The 23,299-nt window shown below is 41.9% G+C and overlaps 1 protein-coding gene across 14 annotated transcripts in view; it reads right to left on the minus strand.

Annotated features, from left to right (window-relative positions):
- The window catches only part of PIP5K1B (phosphatidylinositol-4-phosphate 5-kinase type 1 beta), a 298,246-nt gene that overhangs the window by 84,376 nt on the left and 190,571 nt on the right, over positions 1-23,299 (minus strand). For all 14 annotated transcript variants that reach the window (XM_040620276.1, XM_040620265.1, XM_040620269.1 and 11 more), the window contains 4 exons: positions 8,846-9,057; positions 7,441-7,524; positions 7,272-7,320; positions 4,561-4,645 (listed from right to left, as the gene is read on the minus strand). In XM_040620276.1, coding sequence (XP_040476210.1) covers positions 4,561-4,645; positions 7,272-7,320; positions 7,441-7,524; positions 8,846-9,057 — 430 coding nt within the window. The remainder of the gene's footprint in view (positions 1-4,560; positions 4,646-7,271; positions 7,321-7,440; positions 7,525-8,845; positions 9,058-23,299) is intronic.

A 23,299-nucleotide genomic window follows, 5' to 3' on the forward strand; every position in this document is an offset into this window, starting at 1 on the left:
AGTCCACGTGTGTGAAAGTCTCTTGAGATCCTCAATCATCAGAAAGAGTATAAAGTGGCCCTGGGACCAAAAGGTTTGAGCACCACATATGTCTTGGGTCAACGCAGATTCTCTAAACTGGGAAACAGCTGGGATCAGAAGAAAGTTGGCAGCAGCAAGGAAACGTGGAGCAGGCGAACACTCAGAGAACTGTGCGTACGTGTGGTTCACAGGGGAGAAAAGGCCAAGAGCTATGAAAAGAAACAGCTCTTTGTTCATTATCCGCGTCACATACAACGAGGAGCAGGGAGGACCGAAAACCAAACCCCCGCCAGAACAACAAAGCACCTAAATGCTGAATCTTCCTTAAAGGAATGATCTAAGACTCATTCATGGGATAAGAATTGAATCTTGTAAAAACTGAAGGCCTCAGGGATTTCTTCTGATTGAATAACCTCAAAAGATCGTTTGGGGGTGCGGGTCACTTTCTTCTGTGCTGCAGAAACTCCTGGATTTGTTTTTGGCTAAACAATGTCTGGCGAAAGGTATCCTGTGTCCATTTCCGGCCCTACATTCTGCCACTTACTTGCCTCTATGCTTTACTGTTTTTCAGCTCACCTAGCTGCCATTCCTAGAACCTACCATGTCCATTTCTACCCCTGGGCCTTTGCACATGCTATTCCGGTGACTTCAGAGGTCCTTCTTTCCTCTCCGCCTAATGAATGCTAGCTTATGTTTTTAGGAATTACTTTAAATATCGTCTCCCTGAAGCTCTCTTGTGGAAGAATTGGTCTTATTTCTCTCTGTGCACCTACAGCAAGGTATGCAAAAACTCTATTAACGATTGCTTCATTAGATCATAAATCTGTTACATGTTCCAATCCCTGACCCAAAAATTACTGAGGGAGGAACTAATTCATTAAAAAAAACCTTCCTTTATTATTAATGGTTGGTATAGTGCTAGGGACATCATGGGTGCTCCAAGTTGGTTGAATGAATGCATTATTGTTCTAAAAATCTTACAGCAACTGATTTTTAACGAATTAATGTACTATTATATTCCCTTCAGGAAGCTAAGTTTTAGTGTGTTAGATACATTATCTGGGTAGGGAATTTCAGTGAGGTTTCCACATTATGATGACTAATGTTTCTAGGAAAAATTATACGATATTGCAGACATTATTACATTGCCAGTATGACTCAATTCTGGGGTGGAATGAAAGGATGTAATAAGACTGAAAAAAGTAATTTGAAAGAGGAAACTTGAAGACTAGGTACGGTTCTCTCGGGGGTGGAGGTGAGGAAGGGAAGTTTTCACCTACAAAGAAAGTATGCCTTTAAGCATTAAGGGTTTTAATATAATCACAGTTGATAAAGCATCTTATTAATAAAGTTAATAATAACGTTATTAAAAATAAACTTATTAATGAAGTTGATAAAGCATCATCTTAATAAAGCATTAAATATATATATTTAGCTTTTAAAATTAAAAAATTATTGAAGTGAACTGACATACAATGTTATATTAGTTTCAGGTGTACAACATATTAATTAGACAATTCTACACATACTCAGTGCTCGCCACGACAGGTGTAATCACCATCTGTCACTACATAATATTATTAACTAGATTCCCTATGCTGTACTTTTCATCTCCATGACTTATTTTATATCTCAAAATTTGTACCTCTTAATCCCCATTATCGATCTCGCCCATCCCCCCTACATACATCCCCCTGGGCAAGCAGTACTTGAGAGTCTATTTGTCCATTTGTTTTTTTAGATTCCAAATATAAGTGAAATTATATGGTATTATTTGTTTTTGTCTTATTTCACTTGGCATAATACCCTCTAGGTCCATTCATGTTGCAGATGGCAAGATCCCATTTTTCATGACTAAATAATATTCCACCATATATATACACACAACATCTTTTTTATCCATTCGTCCATAGATGGGCACTTGGCTGCTTCTATGTCTTCGCTATTGTAAATAATGCTGCAGTAAACACAGAGGTGCATGTACCTTTCTGAATTCGTGTTTTCATTTTCTTTGGGTAAATACCCAGGAGCGGAATTACTGGATCAGACGGTATTTCTATTTTCAATTTTTTGAGGAACTGTTTTCCACAGTGGCTGCACCAGTTTGCATTCCCACCAACAGTGCACGAGGGCTCCCTTTTGTCCACAGCCTCGCCAACACTTGTTATTTCTTGGCTTTTTGATACTAGCCATTCTGACTGGTGTGGGGGTATCTCACTGTGGTTTGATTTGCATTTCCCTGACGATTAGTGACCCTGAACATCTTTTCATGTGTCTGCGGGCCATTTGTATGCCTTCTTTGGAAAAAAAATGCCTATTCAGGCTTTCTGCCCATTTTTAAATCAGATTTTGTGTATGTGTGTGTGTGTGCTAAGTTGTGTAAGTTCTTTATATATTTTAGATATTAACCCCTTATTGGATATATCATTTGTAAGTATCTCCTTCCATTTAGTTGGTTTCCTTTGCTGTGCAAAAACCTTTTTATTTTGGTGTAGTCCCACGAGTTTATTTTTGCTTTTGTTTCCCTTGCTTGAGGAGAAACATCCATAAATATTTTGCTTAGGGTGATATATAAGAGATTACTGCCTATGATTTCTTCTAGGAGTTTTTGATTTCAGGTCTCACATTTAAGTTTTTAATCCACTTCGAGTTTGTGTATAGGGTAAGAAAGTGATCCAGTTTCATTCTTTTGTGTGTTGCTGTCCAGTTTTTTTTTTTTCCCAACAGCATTTGTTGAAGACTGTCTTTCCCCACTGTACATTCTTGCCTTCTTTGTCATAGATTAACTGACCATGTGGTTTTGGGCTTACTTCTGGTCTCAATCCTATACTGTTGATCTATGTGTCTATTTCTGTCCTTTTTTGATTACTACAGCTTTGTAATATATCTTGAAATCTTGGATTGTGATACTTCCAGCTTTGTTCTTCTTTTTCTAGATTGCTTTGGCTATTCAGGGTCTTTTGTGGTTTCATACAAGTTTAAGGATTATCTGTTCTAGTACTGTGAAAAATATTGTTGGTATTTTGAAAGGTATGGCATTAAATCTGTAGATTGTTTTGGGTAGTATTAACATTTTAACAACACTGGTTCTTCCAATCCGTGCGCATGGAATATCTTACCATTTATTTGTGTCATCTTCAATTTTCTCACCGATGTTTTATAGTTTTCAGAGTACAGGTATTTCACCTCCTTGGTTAAGTTTATGCTGAGGTATTTTATTATATTTGGTATAAGTGTAAATGGGATGGTTTTCTTAATTTATCTTTCTGCTACTTCATTATTACTATCTTGAGATGCAATGGATTTCTGTATATTAATTTTGTATTCTGTGACTTTAATGAATTCATCAATCAGTTCTAGTAGTTTTTTGCTGGAGTCTTTGAGGTTTTCTACATACATAGTATTATGTCATCTGCAAATAGTGAAAATCTGACTTCTTCTTTGCCAATCTGAATGCTTTTTATTTCTTTTTCTTCTCTGATTGCTGTGGCTAGAACTTCCAGCACCACGTTGAGAATGGACTTCCTTGTCTTGTTCCTGATCTTAGAGGAAAAGCTCTCAGTCTTTCACCACTGTGTATAATGTTAGCTGTGGGTTTTTCATGTATGGACTTTATTGTGTTGCGGTATGTTCCCTCTAAACCTACTTTGTGGAAAGTTTTTTATCATGAATGAATGTTGTACTTTGTCCATTGTTTTTTTGGCATCTATTGACATGATCGTATGGTTTTTATCCTTTTACTTGTTAGTGTGATGTATCACATTTTTATACATCCCATTAGAATCTATTGTGCATTTAGGTATGCAAATCAATAACTTTAACTATAACTATATATATATGAATAAGTCTGTCTATAAGAACTAAATGGACCTTTTTAAAGAAGATTTTATTTATTTATTTGAGGGATGCCTGGGTCACTCAGTTAAGCGGCTGCTTTCAGCTCAGGTCATGATCCTGGGGCCCTGGGATCGAGTCCCACATCGGGCTTCTTGCTTAGCAGGGAGCCTGCTTCTCCCTCTGCCTGCTGCATAAAAAAAAAATCTTTAAAAAAAAGGATATTTAAGATAGAGCATGCACATGAGTGAGGGGGGAGCAGAGAGGGAAGGAAAAGGAGAGGGAGAGAATCCCAAGCAGACTCTGTGCTGGATGCGGAGCCTGTCATGGGGCTCGACTTCGATCCTGAGATCATGACCTGAGCCGAAATCAAGAGTCGGATGCTCAATCGACTGAGCCCCCTACATGGACCTTTAATATGATTTTTATTGTACATGTTATTCCATTAGATTGTACCATAATACATTTAACCAATATAAGGTTGGACATTTAGGCAGTTTCTAATTTTTTCCACCACCAAACAGGACTCTAATAATTATGGCATCAGTAAATACCTAATGGAATATTTAACCAAAAATACTAAGTCATCACAGCTTTTGGAGATAAATAGTCCAAACCCTTCTAATAAAGATCTTGCTAAGCTGCACACAGTCATGTCAGTGAGTGAGTGCTAAAAGTAGAAAAAAAAATTCTTAAGAATCTTACCTTGAATTTTCTTGAAAACTCTGGAATTCATAAACTTCAGAAATCTGTCAGCATAAAAGCTTGGTCGATGAACTGAAACGGTATCCTGAAAATACAAATCAGGTGTCACAGGTTTACCTCTCAGATCATTTCAAGCTAGAAAAAAGATCTATGCAATTGGTTCTCTGTTAGCCAGTGTCCTGAACCAGAGGGTGGGGATGGTGGCAGCCAGAAAAGAGCGATGCCCTGTGACCCGTGGTGCCCAGGAGTGAGGCTGGGGAAGCAGACTTAATACATTATGAGCAAAGATTCTAGCTATTCATGATGAAAGACAGTATGAAGAGGGGCACGGGAGAGCTAGCCAAAGGACACTGCTTTATAAAGCAAAACAGCTAATTCTTATGCCACTCTGTGCCATGTGGGGCTTTTACATTCTTTTTTTTTTTTTTTTTTTTTTTTACATACAGGCAACCAGTGTTTCAAGTGTCATGTAAAATGAAGAGTAATGCTTTTGGTCAGGGACAAAAATTGGGGATATAAACAACCAAAACAACCCTACTGTAAGAGTGACATCTAGCTTAAAAAAAAAATAGCATAGTTTTGTCTTGTAATAATCAGATGCACGGACACTGGGAAGATTCCTCGGGGACAAGGATGACTGATGACCTCCGTTAAGCTGAATTAGCTACTAACGAGATAGAATTGAACTGAATTGAATTGTTAACTCAATTCTCTCGTGCTTGGCAGGAGTCTTCAGGACCGAAGGCGCATTTTATTACAAACCCAGGAAAGGAGATGGATTTAGAAGCTAATTCTACCTGTTTATTCAGTAAGCATATATTTTCTATCCAAGATATACATTTCTAGAAACAGTATATGTTCCGTTTTCATTTTAAGTTTGTGGATTCTAACAAAAAAGTTCTGAAAATTTAAGTTTGGATGGTATCAAGTGTCTGCTCTGGGTTTGGAAGAGAAAACCCACGTTGGATCAGAGGTCTGGAGACCTGGTTCTGATGTTAGCTCTAACTTTAATAAGCCGTGTGATCCAGGAAGAAGGCAGTGTCTTGGTGCCTCCGTTTATGTTTTTTTTTTTTTTTAAATCTGTGAAATAGGGTGTTACAGGAGGCATAAGGTAATACTGTAATCAGCATGCTATGAAGGGCACAGTATAAAGAAAGCCTCTTTAATGAAGGCATATCAGTCCTCTAGGCCATCAGGGATGCTGTAGGTGTGGGAATTTCCAGCTGGTGTGACAGGCAGCTCCTGTCTGAAATGGACACCTACTACAAGCACAGTAACTTAGAAATATCTTGTGGTGCAAGACGATTAAGACTCAGACCTTGCCTTCCAAGAGAAGCTGGACTGTGTTTCTCTTTGGTATGAAAAACACTGTTTAAATATGAGGCAAGTTTGCAAACAAACAAAAATGAGTCTTATTTACTGCTTACAATTCCACGGATATATGATCAGGACAGAGATGCTCTTAAAAAAAAAAAAAAAAAAACGCCACCCAAATAGAAGATGTGTTTTAACTAGCAGCACCTGACCAATTGAGAACTCGGTCATTCACATCAGAAGCCTTAGTCTGGTACCAGGGAATTAATGCTGTCTCGGAAAACAGAAGGGGAAGTGCGTCCACTGTCTTCCCTCTACGGTGAAGGCATTTATGCAGTCTCCACTTTTGTCAGGAAGGGAAAAAAATGAACCCACCATCTTGGCCTTTAAATAGAAGGAATTTTTGATCTGAATAATAAGCCTAATAAGCCTACACTGAATTCTTAGAAACACACTTGTGACCGTGTTGTTTACAAGTGCATTCTGACGAAGCCCATTCCTTAGCCTGTGGACAAAATGCAGTCTTCCACGGAACTGAGGAAGTGGGTGTGCTTTCCAATAAAGGAGAAGAACAGTATCTATAATTTATCTTCTTTCAAAGGAAAGCATCTGCTAACATCTTTAAAAAAAAATGTGCGAGCAAATCTTTGACCGATATTATTCTTTGGAAGTGTCACTTCGGGTTATTAACTGAGGGAGGCTGAGCCAGTAAATGTTCTGTCAGCAGCAGAGAGTTCAAATCTAACATCCAGATAGGAACGTGCATGTGTGTATGTGTGTTGAGAGAGAGCAGGGGTGTGGGGTGGGAGGGAGAGGGAGGGAGGCTGTTGCTTGATGATTGATTTTTTTCTCTTGTTATGCAATTCTGGGTCCAACAGACATCCTCATACCCGTCAGTCTCAGTCATGTATACATCCATAACAACCCGTAAGTTTTCACTGCTTACGTCTTTATTGTGTTGAACACGAAAGGGCGTTATTTTATTTAATCCTTATATCAGCCCTATGAGGGAGGTAGTAGGTGCTATTACTATGTCCCTGGTACAGATGGGAAATCAGGCCTAAGAGGCCGAATCATAAGCAATGTGTCTAGATCACATGATTAGTAAAGTGGTGGACACAGGGTTCAAATCCAGGGCCACCAAAGTCATGTTCAGACCACCTTACGGCTCGGTCTTGTGAGAACCTTGTTTCAACTGTCCTCCTGACCTTCCCAGTGCCTATGCAAGGAGTCTCCCCCTTTTTCTCAGCATCCTCTCCTCTCCTAAGTGGGTCCCTTCAGATTTCACACAGAAATAAGACATCATTTTGTTTGCTGACGCGACTTCCCAGACACACCCTGATGTCTGAGAAATCAGAAAAATATATAGTTTAACCAGGAACATGATAATCACATACCCCATCATAAACAAGAGCTTTCCAGGAATGTTCTAGCTTCTTCATTAACCTAAACATAAACAGAAAAATAAAAAAGAGAATGTAGAATCGTTCTTATTTGGTGGATTTTCAGAACCTTCTGTTGATTTACTTTTGAAATTATGAAAGGCTACTTCCCCAAATTTCTTACCTATATGATTGCAAAATGTCAATAATGCCCATAAATAAAAGTAGTTTTTCTCCCTTATGGCTTTTAGCTGGAATGCCTCCCATTCTGTTGATAGAGCAAGAGAGAAAACATATTATAATGGGAAGTTAAAAATCACTTCTAATAAATAGACTGTAAATAAAAATGGACAACTTTAAGAATTCTGGACTCACTCTCCCTTTACTTATTTATTGTTTTGCTTCGGGTAAAGTCTTCCTGGGAATCCAGAATGCTGTATTTCCCACACAGGAGAATGAAACTATAGCTGTCGACTCAGGACAGCGGATGGGAAGAATCCAAACAAAAAATTATTCCTATTTTAAAACCACGAGCACGAAGTTTTGAAGTAGTTTTGAAATACTGCCTTTTAAAAATGCCACCGTTTTACATATTTACTGTGAGATTTAAAATATCTAAAAGAACCCATTCCTAGGATGCAAAGGACCGCTATTAGCATTTGGTACACCTTTCCAGTGTAAATGTGTGTGTATATGTATTTATCAGTCCACAAAAGCAATTATTTAACACGCTTTATAACTTGAATGTTTCGTTTGCTAAGTGATATACACATTGGCTTGTATTCAGTGCTAACGTGTTTTTTAATGGCTGTGTAGTAGCTCATTGTACTGACAGAGAACACTTTGTTTAATGGATTATTGGGCATTTAGATAGATTTATAAGCAAGGACTTTTTAAAAGTTTGATATGCACGGATTTCCTTTATTAAAGTGAAATACACCTGTGATTTAGTCATTGTTGGAGACCCTAGAAGGCACTCACTGACGGCCAGCGAGAAAGATGCCTTCGTTCAGTCCCCTATACAGCTGGTAAATGCACGTGACCGTCAGCCATTTCAGTAATTCTCTTTGGCTGCGATTGTTTCTGTTAGTATGCACCGCATATATGCAAATTAATCGTGCAGTTACGAGCACATCTGGCTGAGGCAAGCGACCACATCTGCCAGGGTAGAGGATCTAGAACGAGAGAATCCTTTTATGCAGATAAGCACCCCCCAACCGTGAATGTAATTCCGATCATGCGTCTGCTTCAATACATGTTTATTCAAATTCCAAGTATATTCTCCCTGTTACGGGAGAACGCTTTGAATATGGAGCAAATGGGAGTGACAACATTTTCAGCCATTGTTCAGAAATGGAGCCATTTGAAAAAAGAAACCGCACGGGTGAAAGCATGGTAATAACTCGAGGAACAGCCACTCGTCTAGCTGCCTGGAGAGGAAGGGAAATGAAGGCTGCTTAATCCATTTTAGCACCAGGTGGGACTCCGTTCTCAAAGAGCCACCATGAAGGGAACATGATTGCGTTTAATCGCTCACTGTGGCGGGCTGCCACAACCAAGAGGGTGGGCAGGTGGGGGGCCGCGCTTACGTGTCCGGGTTCTCTGTGATGATTCCATCTCCAGATTTCCCCGGACCCTGGATGGATTCCATTGCTGTGGAATAGAGGACCTTCTGCATCCCAGACCTCTTAGCGTCAGGCACATTTTGTGAGCTGTCCTCCTCTTTCTCTTTGAGGGAATGGTCCAAGATGTGGATTCCCAGCAAAAGGCTGTAGTCCATGATTTTGAAGCTTTCCAGCACCTGAGTAAGGAAAAGAACCAGGAGGCCAGTCAACTGAAGTGGCTCGTCAGTCTCATTTATAGAGAATCAGAAAGCTCTAGATTTGCAGACCCATAGCTCCCGCGCCCCTTCCAGGGGACAGCTGACAGAGGAAAAATCAAAATAAAGACGTGAGGTTATTATTAGGTCATATTCAGTAAGGATGATCACGATGGCTCCAAGCTGATATTTTTTATGCAAATCTAAAGTAAGCACAGCTTTTCCTAATCCTCCATGAACGCTTCACTCATAACATTTATTGAACCAGGTCCGAAGTAGGTCACTCAGATTCAACTCTCACAACTCTTTGAGTTACGTACTATTATCGTCTCTATTGTACAGATGGACAAATTGAGACAGAGAGAGAGAAAGTAATTTGTTCACTATCGCACCATGTGTAAGTGGCACTGTCGGGATGTGAACCCCGGGCAGTCAACTCCAGCGGCCACACCCTTAAACACTAGAGCACAGACACCTCTAACTAATGGTCTCTATATGCTCGTACCCTCCTCAGCATGAGGACTCAGCTGGAATGTGTTTTTGTCTGGATTCTGTTCTCCAAATCTTAACCTTATGGAGTTCTGTGGTCTCCTGTGGGAAGCTGGGCTTTCAAAGTTGCCACTCGGTTCCCAGAAGTGTTTTTAAAAATTATGATCTCAACAAACAACAGGACTTCATGCTTAGTTACCCACTCAGCAAACAGTGGGGAAGGGAAGGAACTGGAAGTAGCTGGATGCAGCCAGTCAAAGGAGGGAGAGATGCTCTGACAGGAAAATGGTGGGAGATAAGGTGAAGGGAAGAGGCCAGTCAACATGGCTTCCCAGTGTAGGTGGGGCTTCAACACTCAGGACGCTTCTTCTGTGGAGGAAGAGCATTCAGGAGTGCATGAAAATAGGCCATTTTCCTTTATGATAAAGTTCTCCTAGGGGGTTGTATATGATTCTCCTTTCCAACAGATTTTTTAATGCCTGGCATTTCTCACACAAAGCTGCTCAGGAAATCAAAACAGCCCAGAAATTAAAACAAGCCTGCATGGCAGAACAGTTGTCTCTGAATCAACATGATAATCTGTCACTATACCCAGTTAGGAAATGTCTTTGAGAAGCAGAGTCTACGGATAATTCTTTTTTTTTTTAAAGATTTTATTTATTCATTCAACAGAGATAGAGACAGCCAGCGAGAGAGAGAACACAAGCAGGGGGAGTGGGAGAGGAAGAAGCAGGCTCATAGCGGAAGAGCCTGATGTGGGGCTCGATCCCATAACGCCGGGATCACGCCCTGAGCCGAAGGCAGACGCTCAACCGCTGTGCCACCCAGGCGCCCCCTATGGATAATTCTTTAACCAGAGACAGAACATCCAGAATTTCATAGGCTTTTCTCATTATCCCTCAGCCCAACTGCTTGCTTATTTATTTAAAAAAATTTTTTTAATTTAAATTCGATTTAGTTAATACATAGTGTATTATTAGTTTCAGGGGAGCCCAACTGCTTTTTGATCAGACATTTATGGTACAGGTATAGCAAACAGGGGTTGGACCGAAGGATTCCCATACCTGTGGCTGCCACTTGATGGATATCCTCTGAAAGGGGGCTTTGTGAATTATGACATAGGTGGCCTTCCAGAAACAGTTATCCCTGGGTCTCATGCATCTTTACCAACAGTGAATAAAAATGAAAGGAGTCTGCACATGAGTATCAATTTCTCAGACTATCAATTATTCATCTCTCAGTTTACTCAATTAAGTACTTCAAGAAAGGAGGTAGGCAAGAGCTGAGGGTAGAATCTTATTATTTAAGAGGTTTACGCCATGGGAGTTTCTAATCCAAGAGAGTGGCCTGATAGCAATGTGGACCCAGCTTCCGGAACCTAAGAAGACGTGGAGCCAAGACTGAAGGGAGAGGGAAGGGTGGCAGGAACGGTTCCTTACCACTGACCCAATGATTCGGCATCAGACCCACTGGCTGGTTCTCCAGGGAGGGTTACCAGCACCTTCCTTACACCTCTGTAAAGCAGCACGGAGCCGGGTAAGAAAACAAGCCAGTTTTGCATCACGGTTGCCAAGGACCCAACCTCTTAAGGAGAAACACTAACAGATGTTGGATGCTTTCTTCAGACAAAAACAAGAGTAGAAGGGCCTCAGCCTTTGTAACTGTCAGGCACACTGAAAGGCTTGGGAATAGCGCCCACTCGGACGGTGTCCTAAATCCTGCACTGGGATCACCACCTGCAGATGCTAGTTTATCAGAGCTCGTGTGTCCCTTCTCAGAGAGACTCTGGAGTAAGGACAGAAAACATAAAGAGCCCGGACTCGGCAGGTTACATCACCTCCCTAGACCTGTTTCCGCCTCTGTAGGATGCCAACAATAATATTACATACTGCAGAGGGTGCTTCTAAAAATTCAACATGGAAATGCAGATAAAGTGCCTGGAAAAGTTCTTGGTACAAGGAAAATGCTCAATTAACTGCTAGCTACCCTCATCCTAATTATAAGTCACGATGACTCCTGGCTCATACTTGTCAGAAGTCATCTTGACGTAAACACCCTTGAAGTTATACTTCTGACAACAAAAATGCACAAATAACCCACAAAAAGATATCTGCATCTTTGGCCAGCTTACCAGCGTCCTTTTGGGCCCCTTTACAAGTTCTGGGTTGAGTGTTCAACAGGAAACAGTCTGTTGGCCACACCACAGTTCTGGTCAGTGGGCCATAAAATGACTAGCTCACCATCCGTCCGTTCACGGTCCCATTTTCAACGAGCAAAAATCGTAGCCTCAAGCCCCGCACAGCCCAGACTCCCCACGGGTAAATGTCAAAAGCAAATTCGAATCGGACCCTGTGACAACGCTGTGAACGTTCCTACCAGGAATCCAGGGTGGTTTAAAGCGAGGTGTGGGAAAACAGAAAGGTCCCCCTGACAACGTCACATTTCTTTCTTTCTCCTCTGCAAAGCAGCTGCAAGTGAGTCCTGCTTGTTAAAAAGCTTTCTTTATGAAATATTTTTCCTTATATTTTCAATGCAATATTCAACCTGAACTGTCTGGTTTGTACTTACAGCCTCTCCTCCTGCCTAAGGACACGCCAAAGGGAACACGTGCGTTTTATAAGTCAGGCTGGGGTCCAATTTTAACTCCTGATGTTATCCTGAGGCTTCAGGTGGCCAAATATTTGTCCTGGCTTATTAAAAAACAACAACAACAACAAACAAGCATCAAGAGAGAATTCACTATGAAAAAGCTATACCTAAATTTTTAAAAGAGAATTGTTTTTTTCTGTGCTCTCAAACTGGACCGTCAGAGTCCCTGAAGGCTGCTGAACTGTCTTTAGGAGGCCAGGCTCCTACTCTCAGAGTGAAAAGCTCAAAAAAGATAAATTCTATTCCCCCTGTGTGGGAAATTGACCATGAGAGTTAGATTCTGGGTTAGGTAAAGTCACCATCTATTAAAAAAAAATGTTAAGGAAGAAAAAGATAAATATACAGGCATATATTTTAAGTCAACTTCAAAAACTTCCGTAAGGAAAAATTCTGGGAACAGAGTTTAGTCACGTGCCCCAGAGATCTGCGTCAATTAGGAACAAAATAGTTGTTATTCATATCCTCCCGGTTCCTTAATTAAAGGAATCAAACATATCTGCCAAAATCTTAGCATGTGTGAGCCTTGAGAGGGTGCAACATTCTGCAGCATGACAGACACCCATCAGTCAAGTCTGTCACTCAGGCGTGAAAACATTTTTTTTCTAGAATGTTTGCCCAACCCGGCTGTTGCTGGTGGATTCTGTAGCTGTGTGTTTGCTATGCAAAATGGCATTTATTGGCAAAGCCAGATTTTTTTCCCCTTCTCTTTCAAGGACTATTTTAAGACAATAAAATACTGAAAGATAGTAAAAAAAAAAAAAAGTCAATGTCAGAGCAGCTGGTCCAATATCCTGAGGACATGATCAAAACTATCTGTTCCTGAAGAAGGCATCTTCTTCAAGTTCTTATGGCCGGTGACATGTCGGGAATGCTCTTAGTCACAGAGTTTCTACAGACCTGGTGACCAACGTGGGAAATGTCCTAACTCAGAATGAGAGGCACTGCTGTCTGCTCTCCATGGCTAAAGGTCATCAAGAGGGTCTGGTCCTCCTCCTTCCCTTTCCACTTCTGTGCCCACACTCACTGCACACTGCTTTCTGTCCCACTGCTAGGAGGAGCGGGAGCAGCTGCACGGTGGCTAAGGCTCTAGGCTCCGGGGCCAAGTGGTCTGACTTGTGGCTTCCCCATGTGTCCCCGGGCAAAGTACAGAGCTGTTCTGGGCCTTGGTGCCTCACCTGTAGAACAGAGATAACGGGAACCCTGACCTTACAGGGTTATTGTGCAGAATGAGTTAATCCACCTGAAGTTTTAGGACAGTAACTGGGACACACAGAACACCCACTAAATGTGAGCTACTATTGTCGCTGTTACTCCTCCAGCTGTAGACTCATCCCTGCTGACCACGCCTCCCTGGAGTCCCCGCTTGCCCTCAGCCCTTGCTCCCTGCCGTCCTTCCCCCGGTGAACACCTTCGTTCTCTCTTCACGTTTTCCTCTCCCTACTTTTCAGCAGTGACATTCATTTACTCTTTTTGTTGGAGGACAACACTGAGCCTCTAGTCTGTCCCAGGCACCATGGAAGTTGCTAGAACTTCAGGGGTAAGTAAAATAGACAACAATACCATCCTCAAAATTACACAAGCCTCAATTACACATAGGAATAAGGCCTGGGAGGAGAAAGTTAGGGTGCTGTGGGGATACCTCACACAAGGAGTGCCTATTTTTGACTGGGGAGTATTTCAATAGCCTGGGTAAGAGATGATACTTGAGGTTCTATACAAATTTTAGTATTATTTGTTCTAGTTTGTGACCTGAAGAGCCAAAGCCATCTCGAAAAAGAGGAACAAAGCTGGAGGTATCATAATTCCAGATTTCAAGATATACTACAACAGTATAGTAATCAAAACAGGATGGAACAGACACAAAAACAGATCAATGGAAGAGAAGAGAGAGCCGAGAAATAAACCCACACCTATATGGCCAATTCATCTGTCATAGAGGAAGCAAGAATTTACAAACGGGGGAAAAGACAGTACCTTCAATAAATGGTGTTGGGAAAACTGGACAGCTACATGTGAAAGAATGAAACTGGACTGCTTTCTCACATCATATGCAAAAATAAACTTTAAATGGATTAAAGACCTAAAGGTAAGACTGGAAACCATAAATATTCTAAAGACAGCACAGGGAGTAATCTCTGACATCAGCCATAGCAACACTTTTCTAGGTATGTCTCCTAAGGCAAGGGAAACAAAAGCAAGATTCAACTACTGGGACTACATCAAAACGAAAAGCTTTTGCAAAGTGAGGGAAACAATCAACAAAACAAAAAGGCAACCTACTGAATGGGAGAAGATGTTTGCAAATGACATATCCACTAAGGAGTTAATATCCAAAATACATGAACTTATACAATTCAATACCGAAAAACAAAATTCTAACTAAAAAATGGCCAGAGGACCTGAATAGACCATTTTGTCAAAGACGACATACACATGGCCAAAAGACACATGAAAAAATGCTCAACATCACGTATCATCAGGGAAATGGTGAGTGTGGCATGATGTTTAAACTCATCTAATCACGAGGTTGTACGGCTGAAGCTAATTAAACATTAAGTGTCAACTACACTCAAATAAAAAAATTTTAGAAAAAGATGATACTTGAATGTGGATGGCAGCAGGGAAGTTCGAGGGAGAAGTGGAAAAAATGTGAGGATGTTCACCAATCTTTTAGGGGTAGATTCCAGCTATCACCTCTCTACAGACCGTTTCCCAAATCTTTTTTTAGATCAAACTCACTCCTAAGCTCCAGGCCTGTGTATTTCCAATGGGCTTCTGGACATTCGTAAACGTCTATGCAACTGTCTTGCTGTAACCCTAAACTCTTATTTTCCCCTAAAGCAGTCTGTTTCCCCCTCACTTCTCTCTTTTATTTGAAATCAGTCTGATGCGGATTTCAGACTCCCTGACTCATTTTCCTTCCGTTAAGCTGCCCAAACCTGCAGCTTCTATAATTGGAACATTCCTTCATGCTAATGCTTTGATTTCAACTTCTCTTTTTCCCACCTTCCCATCTATTCCAGATCCCCTTGCTTGACCCTGTCACGTCACACCCCTAGCTCAAAGCCTTCAGCCTCTCATTGCTCAGGTGACACTAAAGGTCTTTGTTACTGTGGCCTCAGCCAACATCTGTCTGCTACTTAACATCTGTCTAGAGACCTCTTCCAGGCTGGTCAAGCTAGAATCACTCAGTTACCCATAAATGTGTCCCAAAGGTGTTACTCATGCTGTTTCTTCTGGAAGGTCCTCACTATCTTTTCAAATCTTCCTGGTTTTTCAAGGCTTATCCCATATCTTACCTCCGTGAAAACTACGCTCCAATCTCCATAAAATGTTGAGAACACATCTCCCCTCTGAAAACTGAAGCACATTATCAGCGTCCCTCTATGGAATGAAACTTGGGTTGTATCTGTATTTTTCCTATCATACACACCAGACTGTTCTGCTCACCAAAGGCTTGTTTTGCTTTGTATTCCCTGCTGTGCACTCTGATCACAGCAGAAATGTGTATTTTTTATATTGCTTGTCCATGTGAGCCAGCAAGTGAAAACCAAACTATTTAGCAGCAAAGAACAAAGAGCCCTACATCTTCTATCTCGAATATAAGAATTTGATACTGCATTTCAAGATCATCATCTTTGTGAAAAATCTTCAGCACTGAAAGAATTTACTGGGATTATGTGCTCTGTATTATCAGAAGAATAAAGCTAATGGCATTTTCAAACCTACCCATGCCAGAGGTATTTCTAAAAACCATGTCCAGGGCAAAAATGAAGCTGTTATTTACAGAGACTTTATATTTACTGATTAGTAGGCATACAACTAAATGGCAGATATGAGGCAAGCTTATTTTGCCATAAACTAGGCTGAGTTAGAGTCTAGTAAGAATATCACTTTTTTTAGGACGTCTTTGCAAAGAGAGGGTGTCACAGGCAGGGTCACCTTCAAGGACTATTAAACCACCCAAGAGCACTTGGCATTGGCTCTAAGACGGATGCTCAGGGTCTGCTTAGCTCTCCTGCCCGCTGTCTCTCCACATTTCCAATCTGTAAGGGATGTGAAGTTAAGCTAGAATGAGATTGAGAAAGAATAACCATTGGCTGAGTCCAAAAGACCTTCCGAAAAGCAGCCACATTTAAAAATTGGCACCCAGCACCAAAAGATACTAGGAGTGGGAAAGACAACGCAACTCAAATAATGTGGACATGATACCTTTTATGCAAAATGGAGAAGGATCGGGATTCTAGGAGGAAAAGAGATGCTTTATGAATCAGATCTTAGGCAAGCAAGGTTTCGAATCACTTCCCATGTCACAGGGGTTCTTATTGAAATTAGTATATTCCATAAATATTTCCTTGAACACTTACTATGTGCTGGGCACGCTCTTGTTTAGGAACTCTTTGAACATTCTGGTTACAGGACCAGAACAGCACCATTTTACAAGCCCTAAGGAATGAACGGGTTTAGTCAGCGGTCCTCAACAGCTGCTAACATCACAGAAAGAAAGGCATTCTGACATCATGTGCTCCTGGTGGGAAGAAACAACTAAAAATAGAGTCAAACCTAAATTTGACCAAACCTGTAGATGCAACAACCAATCTACGGGGAAAACAGGGGAGAGATTCACATGTTAAAAGAAACTGTGGGGATGTCATCAGCAAAATCTGGACAATGGGATAAACCAACCAATTTCGTCAACAAATACCCTCACAGGGAACAAATTAAGTGACCAAGTTGCGGGGGGGGGGGGGGGGAAGGGGTGGTGCTTAACACGTAGACCTTATTTAGATCCTAACCCAAACCAACCCAACTGTTTCTGAAACAATTAGAAATCTGAACACTGACCAGTAAGAATTAATTAATTCTTGTAAAAATAGGATAATACAATTATAGTTGTTTTTTTTTAAAAAGGAGTCTTTAGTTTTTAGGGATTCTTCATGTTTGAGTAAAATAACGTGATGCCCAGAATGTGTTTCAAATTCTATGGCAAGGGGGCTGTGGGATGAAACAAGGCTGGCCACGCGTTGAAAATTCCCGAAGCTGGGTACAGGGTACACGGGGGCTCCTCATACTGTCCTGTCCACTTCTGTGTCTCTTTGAACTTTTCAAAAATAAAGTTTAATATACTGAGGAGCTTAAATGAAAGGCATTTATATTCTGTTTAGAGGTAACTTACTACTGTCTCTGCTGGTGGCGGCTAGAGACGGCACAGAGGAAGATGAAAATGAATGATCTGGGATCTCAGCTGAAGTGGTTAAAGTAGGACACTTGCTACGTTTGATTCTCATCTCACCGGATCGTTCACTGATGGAGGATTTGTGAAGAATAACCAAATCAACAAAATGTGGAGCTGACGGGAAGATGTGTCAAAGTCCCTGAGTAATTTTTCCAGCTGGCCTAGAGTCTAGTCCTTGAACAAAGACTAAAATGATAGGCAAAAACAGTTGTGTGAATTCAACAATACAAGATAATTCAATCCTGAGGATTTTATGCAGGTAGACATTTCTGGACACATTGGTTTAGGGTAAAATGAATCCAAGGGTCTGTCTTTCCACCCGAAGTGGGCTCCTTGGAGTATATACAGCTCCTGAATTACTCGTATGTACAAGTCAGTTAAAGCTGAATTCTGCCTTTTAAATTAATTTCCTCGATAAAGCTCAGAGTGTTCCTTGCTAATATAATAAAATGAAAAAAATAGGCTGTGACAAGCCATACAATTTTGGCTGGTAAAGCAGACAGAAATAAATATTCAATTCTTAGCCTGGTTATAGCAGTAATGTGCTTTTCACTGTGTCTAATGCACTGATTTAGAATTCGGGGCTGTGCCAGATTAACCCACACCACTGCTTTCTGTGCTCACTTGAAAAGTCCGCAGTAATCAAGTATACCTGAGGCATTAGAAATAGCCATCTACTATTCTGAAAGATTATATATGACTATACATATATAATCATATACATATACCAACTTTTATTTGGGTGAGTTTTGGGTTTTTTCTTTATACTTTGTTTCTACAAATAAAGATGTCTTAAATTATCTTGTAAACACATTTAAAAGTAATGTATTGATCAGAAGGGGGAATGAACCATGAGAGACTCTGGGAAACAAACTGAGGGCTTCAGAGGGGAGGGGGGTGGGGGAATGGGATAGGCTGGTGATGGGTAGTAAGGAGGGCACGTATTGCATGGTGCACTGGGTGTTATACGCAACTAATGAATCATCGAGCCTTACATCGAAAACCAGGGATGTACTGTATGATGACTAACATAATAAAAAATCATTATTAAAAAAAAAAAAGTAATGTATTGAAACTGCCAAGTTCTTCTGATTTTTCTGGGAGCTGGCGAGCTGCTTGGTGAGACTTGCAGGCCATGCTTAGCATGTTTCCACATTCACTCCAAAGAATGAGGGGAAATTTCTGGAGCCTCATCCTCAGCCATTAGTCTTCCCCCTCTCTGGGTAAAGAGGACAATGTACCCCTTTCTCCCTCTCTGCTCACTCTAATGGACAAAAAGAGAAAGAAAAATGGAAGGAGTGTCTGTCTGCCATAAATAAGCACTTGACGGTTTGGATTTAACCATAGACTGTAAGCTGCTTAAAGGTAAGGACCATACTTTATTCTTTTCTTTTCTTTTTTTTTTTTTTTTGGTTGTACCTTCCACAGACTTCTCGCAGAGCCTTACGCAGAGCAAGAATTCGAAACTATCTGCTGAATGACATATAATTAATTTGGTAGGAAGACGAGGCAGGATTTGTCGAATAAGAATCCTGTGACAGTCTGAAGCCAGAGAAATGAGCCAACCTATGTTCTGAGATGATGAAAGGTTCCACAGGGCAGGAAGAGTCTCAGGTCTGGGAGAGTGACCACTGGCCGTCAGAAACATGGCTTAAGTGAATCCTTACAGGGTGAGTCTTGAGAAGTGATAGAAAACCCTGGAAGCGATAGAAATTCTTTGGAGTCTTGAGGTACTCAAATTTATTTTGAAAATAATAATTTGTACACGGTCAAAATTAAAGATGGTATAAGAGGGTGGCTCAAAGCTACATTCCCACGGAGCATGAGAGTGACGTTCGAGAGAGAAATAGGATATAATAAGTTTAGGAGCCTGAGGCAATATTCTTGTCTCCGTGCATCAACAAGTGATGGAAACCCTAACATCTCCAACGGTGTTCACCCCAAAAGATGGAGTGATCAAAGAGGGCCAGTTTACACCAGCCCTGAGAGAGAGTTCAGCTTTGAATAAGAATATTTAAGTGGAGAAGTGACCAAACTAGGAGAGACGGAAATATTATTAATGTGTAAGCTGACGTTGGAGGACGTGGATTCCAGTGAGTAAGCATAGTGGAAAATTAGGAAACTCTATTTTCCCCGCACATGTGAGTGTAGACAAGGCAATCGGCAACCCGGAATCACTGCCTTTGCTCTTCCTTGAAAATCAGGTTGTTGCTATTTTTTCCCCTAAAATTGCTAATAATCTAGAAAGAAGTTGGGTTGCTCTTCCAGAAAGAGGACAACCCGAGGATGTCTAATTCGGCCTCCTGAGGACGCACGTCATTGTCTGAAGGCAGTTTAGCAGGTGCTGGCGAACTCAGCCAGCGTGGTGCTGGCATCTAGCACACTGTGTTTTTGGAACAGCTGGAGCTGGCTGAACGCGAACAAAGGGGCAAAGTTTACGAATGGGGTCTTCATATGGAGAAACGAAGGGAGGAAGTGAACAAGACGTGGACTCCAGGCAGGCTCACGTTCAGGTCGGACAGGATGTTTACATAAGCATCAGGTTTTAACTTCCCCGCATCCCTAACAGCTACGGACAACGGACACGTCCAGTGGACAACTTACCCCTTTTTTGTAGAAAAGTGCAGAGATGTGTCTTTTTTTTTTTTTTAAGATTTTATTTATTTGTAAGAGAGATGGAGAGAGAGTGTGAGCACAAGTGGGGGGAGCGGCAGGCAGAGGGAGAAGCAGGCTCACGGCTGAGCAGGGAGCCCAATGTGGGGCTCATTCCCAGGACTCTGGGATCATGACCTGAGCTGAAGGCAGATGCTTAACTGACTTAGCCACCCAGGCACCCCCAGATGTGTCCTTTTTAAACAAAAAGTTTAAATTTAATACATGAATTCATTAATAACAGATGGTCCTCAGCCATCTCACTCATGGGGGAGGCAGAAACTCCCCCGTGGAGATTTGCTGTCTCACCGTGCAGAAGTGTGGAATCTCCAGGGAGAGAAAGCGAGGACAAAGAGTTATACTTGCCTGATCAAAGCACCCCATTTAAAAATGTCTTTGAAGGAAGAACACTGGTGACATCAAAGGAACATTCACTTGCAGGGGAAGGGACCTGATAAAAAGTGTTGACTGATACTGACAGGGATGAAGAGCTATTTCCAGGAGCCAAAGCCTCTCAGAAGCCAGTATGTGCTGATCTTTTGGGAAGAACTAGAACTAGTACGTGGCCCAAGGAGTACCTTGCCTTTCACAAGGCACTCACCCAGGCCCCTTTCCTGCAGCAGCATGGGTACTCAGCACTGGATGTCAAATGAATAAAACAAAGCCCCGTTCCAATCAAACCGATTTTCCCCCTGAGAAGTGTTTCCAGTTGCCAGAGTTGAAAGCTTCTGGGTGGAAGACAAGATCATGCTTGACAGGTGCAAAGCAAAGCTGGGTAACATGCCACGAGATCGTTCTGAACCATTTCCTCAACTTGGTAACATTTTCCCAGACCTGGGAAACTCTCAAACACTCCTTTGATTTCTGCAACTCGCCATCACCAGCTTCCAGAAGCTTCTCCTAAGCTATGGAGCCTCAACTCCATTTTATAAGCTAGTAGGGTTTGCTGCCCTTTGGTCTCCTTTGGTTTGGGTGTTGATAATCCGGCTCTATTTCACAAGGTCATCCATGTGACTGACTGACGCCGGCATCCACAACCGGATCCACACTGGCCAACCTCAAAGCCTTTCCAGACCCATCTTCAAAGGCAGAGTTGCCACCGTCATGCCCGCCTGAGGTCACTTCCCCTTCCTGCTACAGCTCCCCTCTCTGGTTTCCCAGGACTCCCAGCGGGGAGGAGGATATAGTCCGTGGGGACGTTTCCTTCCTTCTCCTGCCTCCCTTCGGATATTCTGTCAGTCGTTCCATTTGGAAACGTACACAGATCTTACCTCTAGATTTCTGGTCAACTACGAAATCAAAGACAGGTTGGTTCTTTTCACACCAAAGCAGAAAACCCTAATACATCAGACATAGCATCATTCTATTTCATAAGCCCAAGGACTTCAACTTCCAGTAAGTTCAATTATTGTATATTTCTATTTCTGTGTAGTAAGTTACTTCAAATGAAAGCTGGTTAGACATGGAACCACCACCAACACACCTCAGGGTATACTGGAGTTGTCTAATTTTAGGTGATCTTTTAGGAGGAAAAGGAAGAGTTTACTTAGGGCCAAGGAACATATTTTCAGCCTCCCTCTGCCATTATTTCTGTAGAAATTTTTGTGAAGTGAGGGTTAAAACAAATACTGGCTTGATAATCCTGTCATTTCTGCGGCGGATGAGAATTCTCAAAAGCTGCTCACACAGGAGCCAACGGCACATCTAGGGCCCGATCTCCCTCTCCGCAACAGGCGAAAAACAATCAACTGCACTGTGCCCAACACATCTCTCAGAAAGAAGTTTTGCTTTTAAGTTGATAGGATTTCACGCACACGCAGGTTGGTCACCGTTGGTAAGTGTTCATGAGCTCGTTTACACTTTCCATTAAACTTTTAAAATTACGTGTGTGGGTTACTAATTTTATTTTGTGCTCCTCGGTCACTTGGCACTGTTTTCCTCTCTCCTGCCTTTGGTGAAGAAGGTTGCAAGATTTCATGAACTCCTTGCCCTGTCCAGATCGGGTTCTCTACTTTGATAGAGTCCCCTCTACATCTCCTTCTCCACCAGCACCTTGTCAGAGCGGGAAAACCAGTCACGGGATGCTTCCCGCTCATCCTGTTGAATCCCTGTTGGCACCTAATGTTTTCATTCCAGGAGATGCTCCCTTTTTGCATCTACAGACTCCTTTCTGGGAGCACACTGGTAGGGGAGCCTAAGTTTATAGTCAGAGACACCTGGGTGTAAATCGTGAGCTCTGCGACCTGGGAGGGGTCACCTGCCCCGAGTCTCCACTTCTTCATCTTGGAAAGGAAATCATGCCACTCACGTTGCAGGGCCGTTGTGAGGATCGATGAGAGTCCGCCTATGGTGTCAAGCGCGGCTCTGGCTCAGAGCAGGTCCACAATAAATGTCAACGGAACCAACTTGCAGACCCAGTGAGCCTTGGAAATGTGCCTTTGTAGGAAATCATGTGTTAAGTATTGTATTGTGTACATCTACTTTATGATTATATATTAGGATGTGTTCTAAACGCTAAGCTACTGTGGTATCCAGAGGTTCTATCCAAGATGGAACTCTGCCTGCCTCCACCCAAACCAGGAAAAGCTGGTTTTGCAAAGTACTGAGAACTACTTGTCTGGTGCAAATTGAGGTATACCCTAGTTGGTAGAAGGTCAAGAACAACAACACAGAAGAGTAATCTGACTTCTGTAAGCTCCCTCAAACTCTCCTGTGCTGCCCATCTTGCCTCTTCCCTTAGTACCAGCGAAGCCGCCTGCCGTCACCCACTGGCACCACGGCCGAACTGCAGCCGCCAGCAAAAGCCTGGACAAACAGCAGCCCCCTTCCAGGACTGATGAACAGCTGTGTTGTAGGCTTCAACGGGGCCACCCGCACCACTTAACCAAACTGTTACCTCTAGGGTTTCCCCAAAAGACTAACATTGAGCCAACTGCCCTTCTTTCAAGTAACTTAAGGGGTAGGAAAATGAAGTCCTGAAGTTCCTATTCTCCTGGGGAAGCAGATTTTAGTCGGCAAGCATTAAACACATACCCAAGTAATTGCAAAATAATTTAGAAACACCAATGGCTATTACATAGACTTAAATGGCATTCAAAGTCTCCTAGAGAGGCTTATTACTAGAAACACGCGTGGCAAAGTCCTGTACCTTTGGCCTCTCCTTCTCAGGAACCTCTATCAAGTGCATTAAGTCCCACA

The sequence above is a fragment of the Ursus maritimus genome, unplaced genomic scaffold (assembly GCF_017311325.1).
Source record: "Ursus maritimus isolate PB19 unplaced genomic scaffold, ASM1731132v1 scaffold_34, whole genome shotgun sequence".
NCBI classification, from domain to species: domain Eukaryota; kingdom Metazoa; phylum Chordata; class Mammalia; order Carnivora; family Ursidae; genus Ursus; species Ursus maritimus.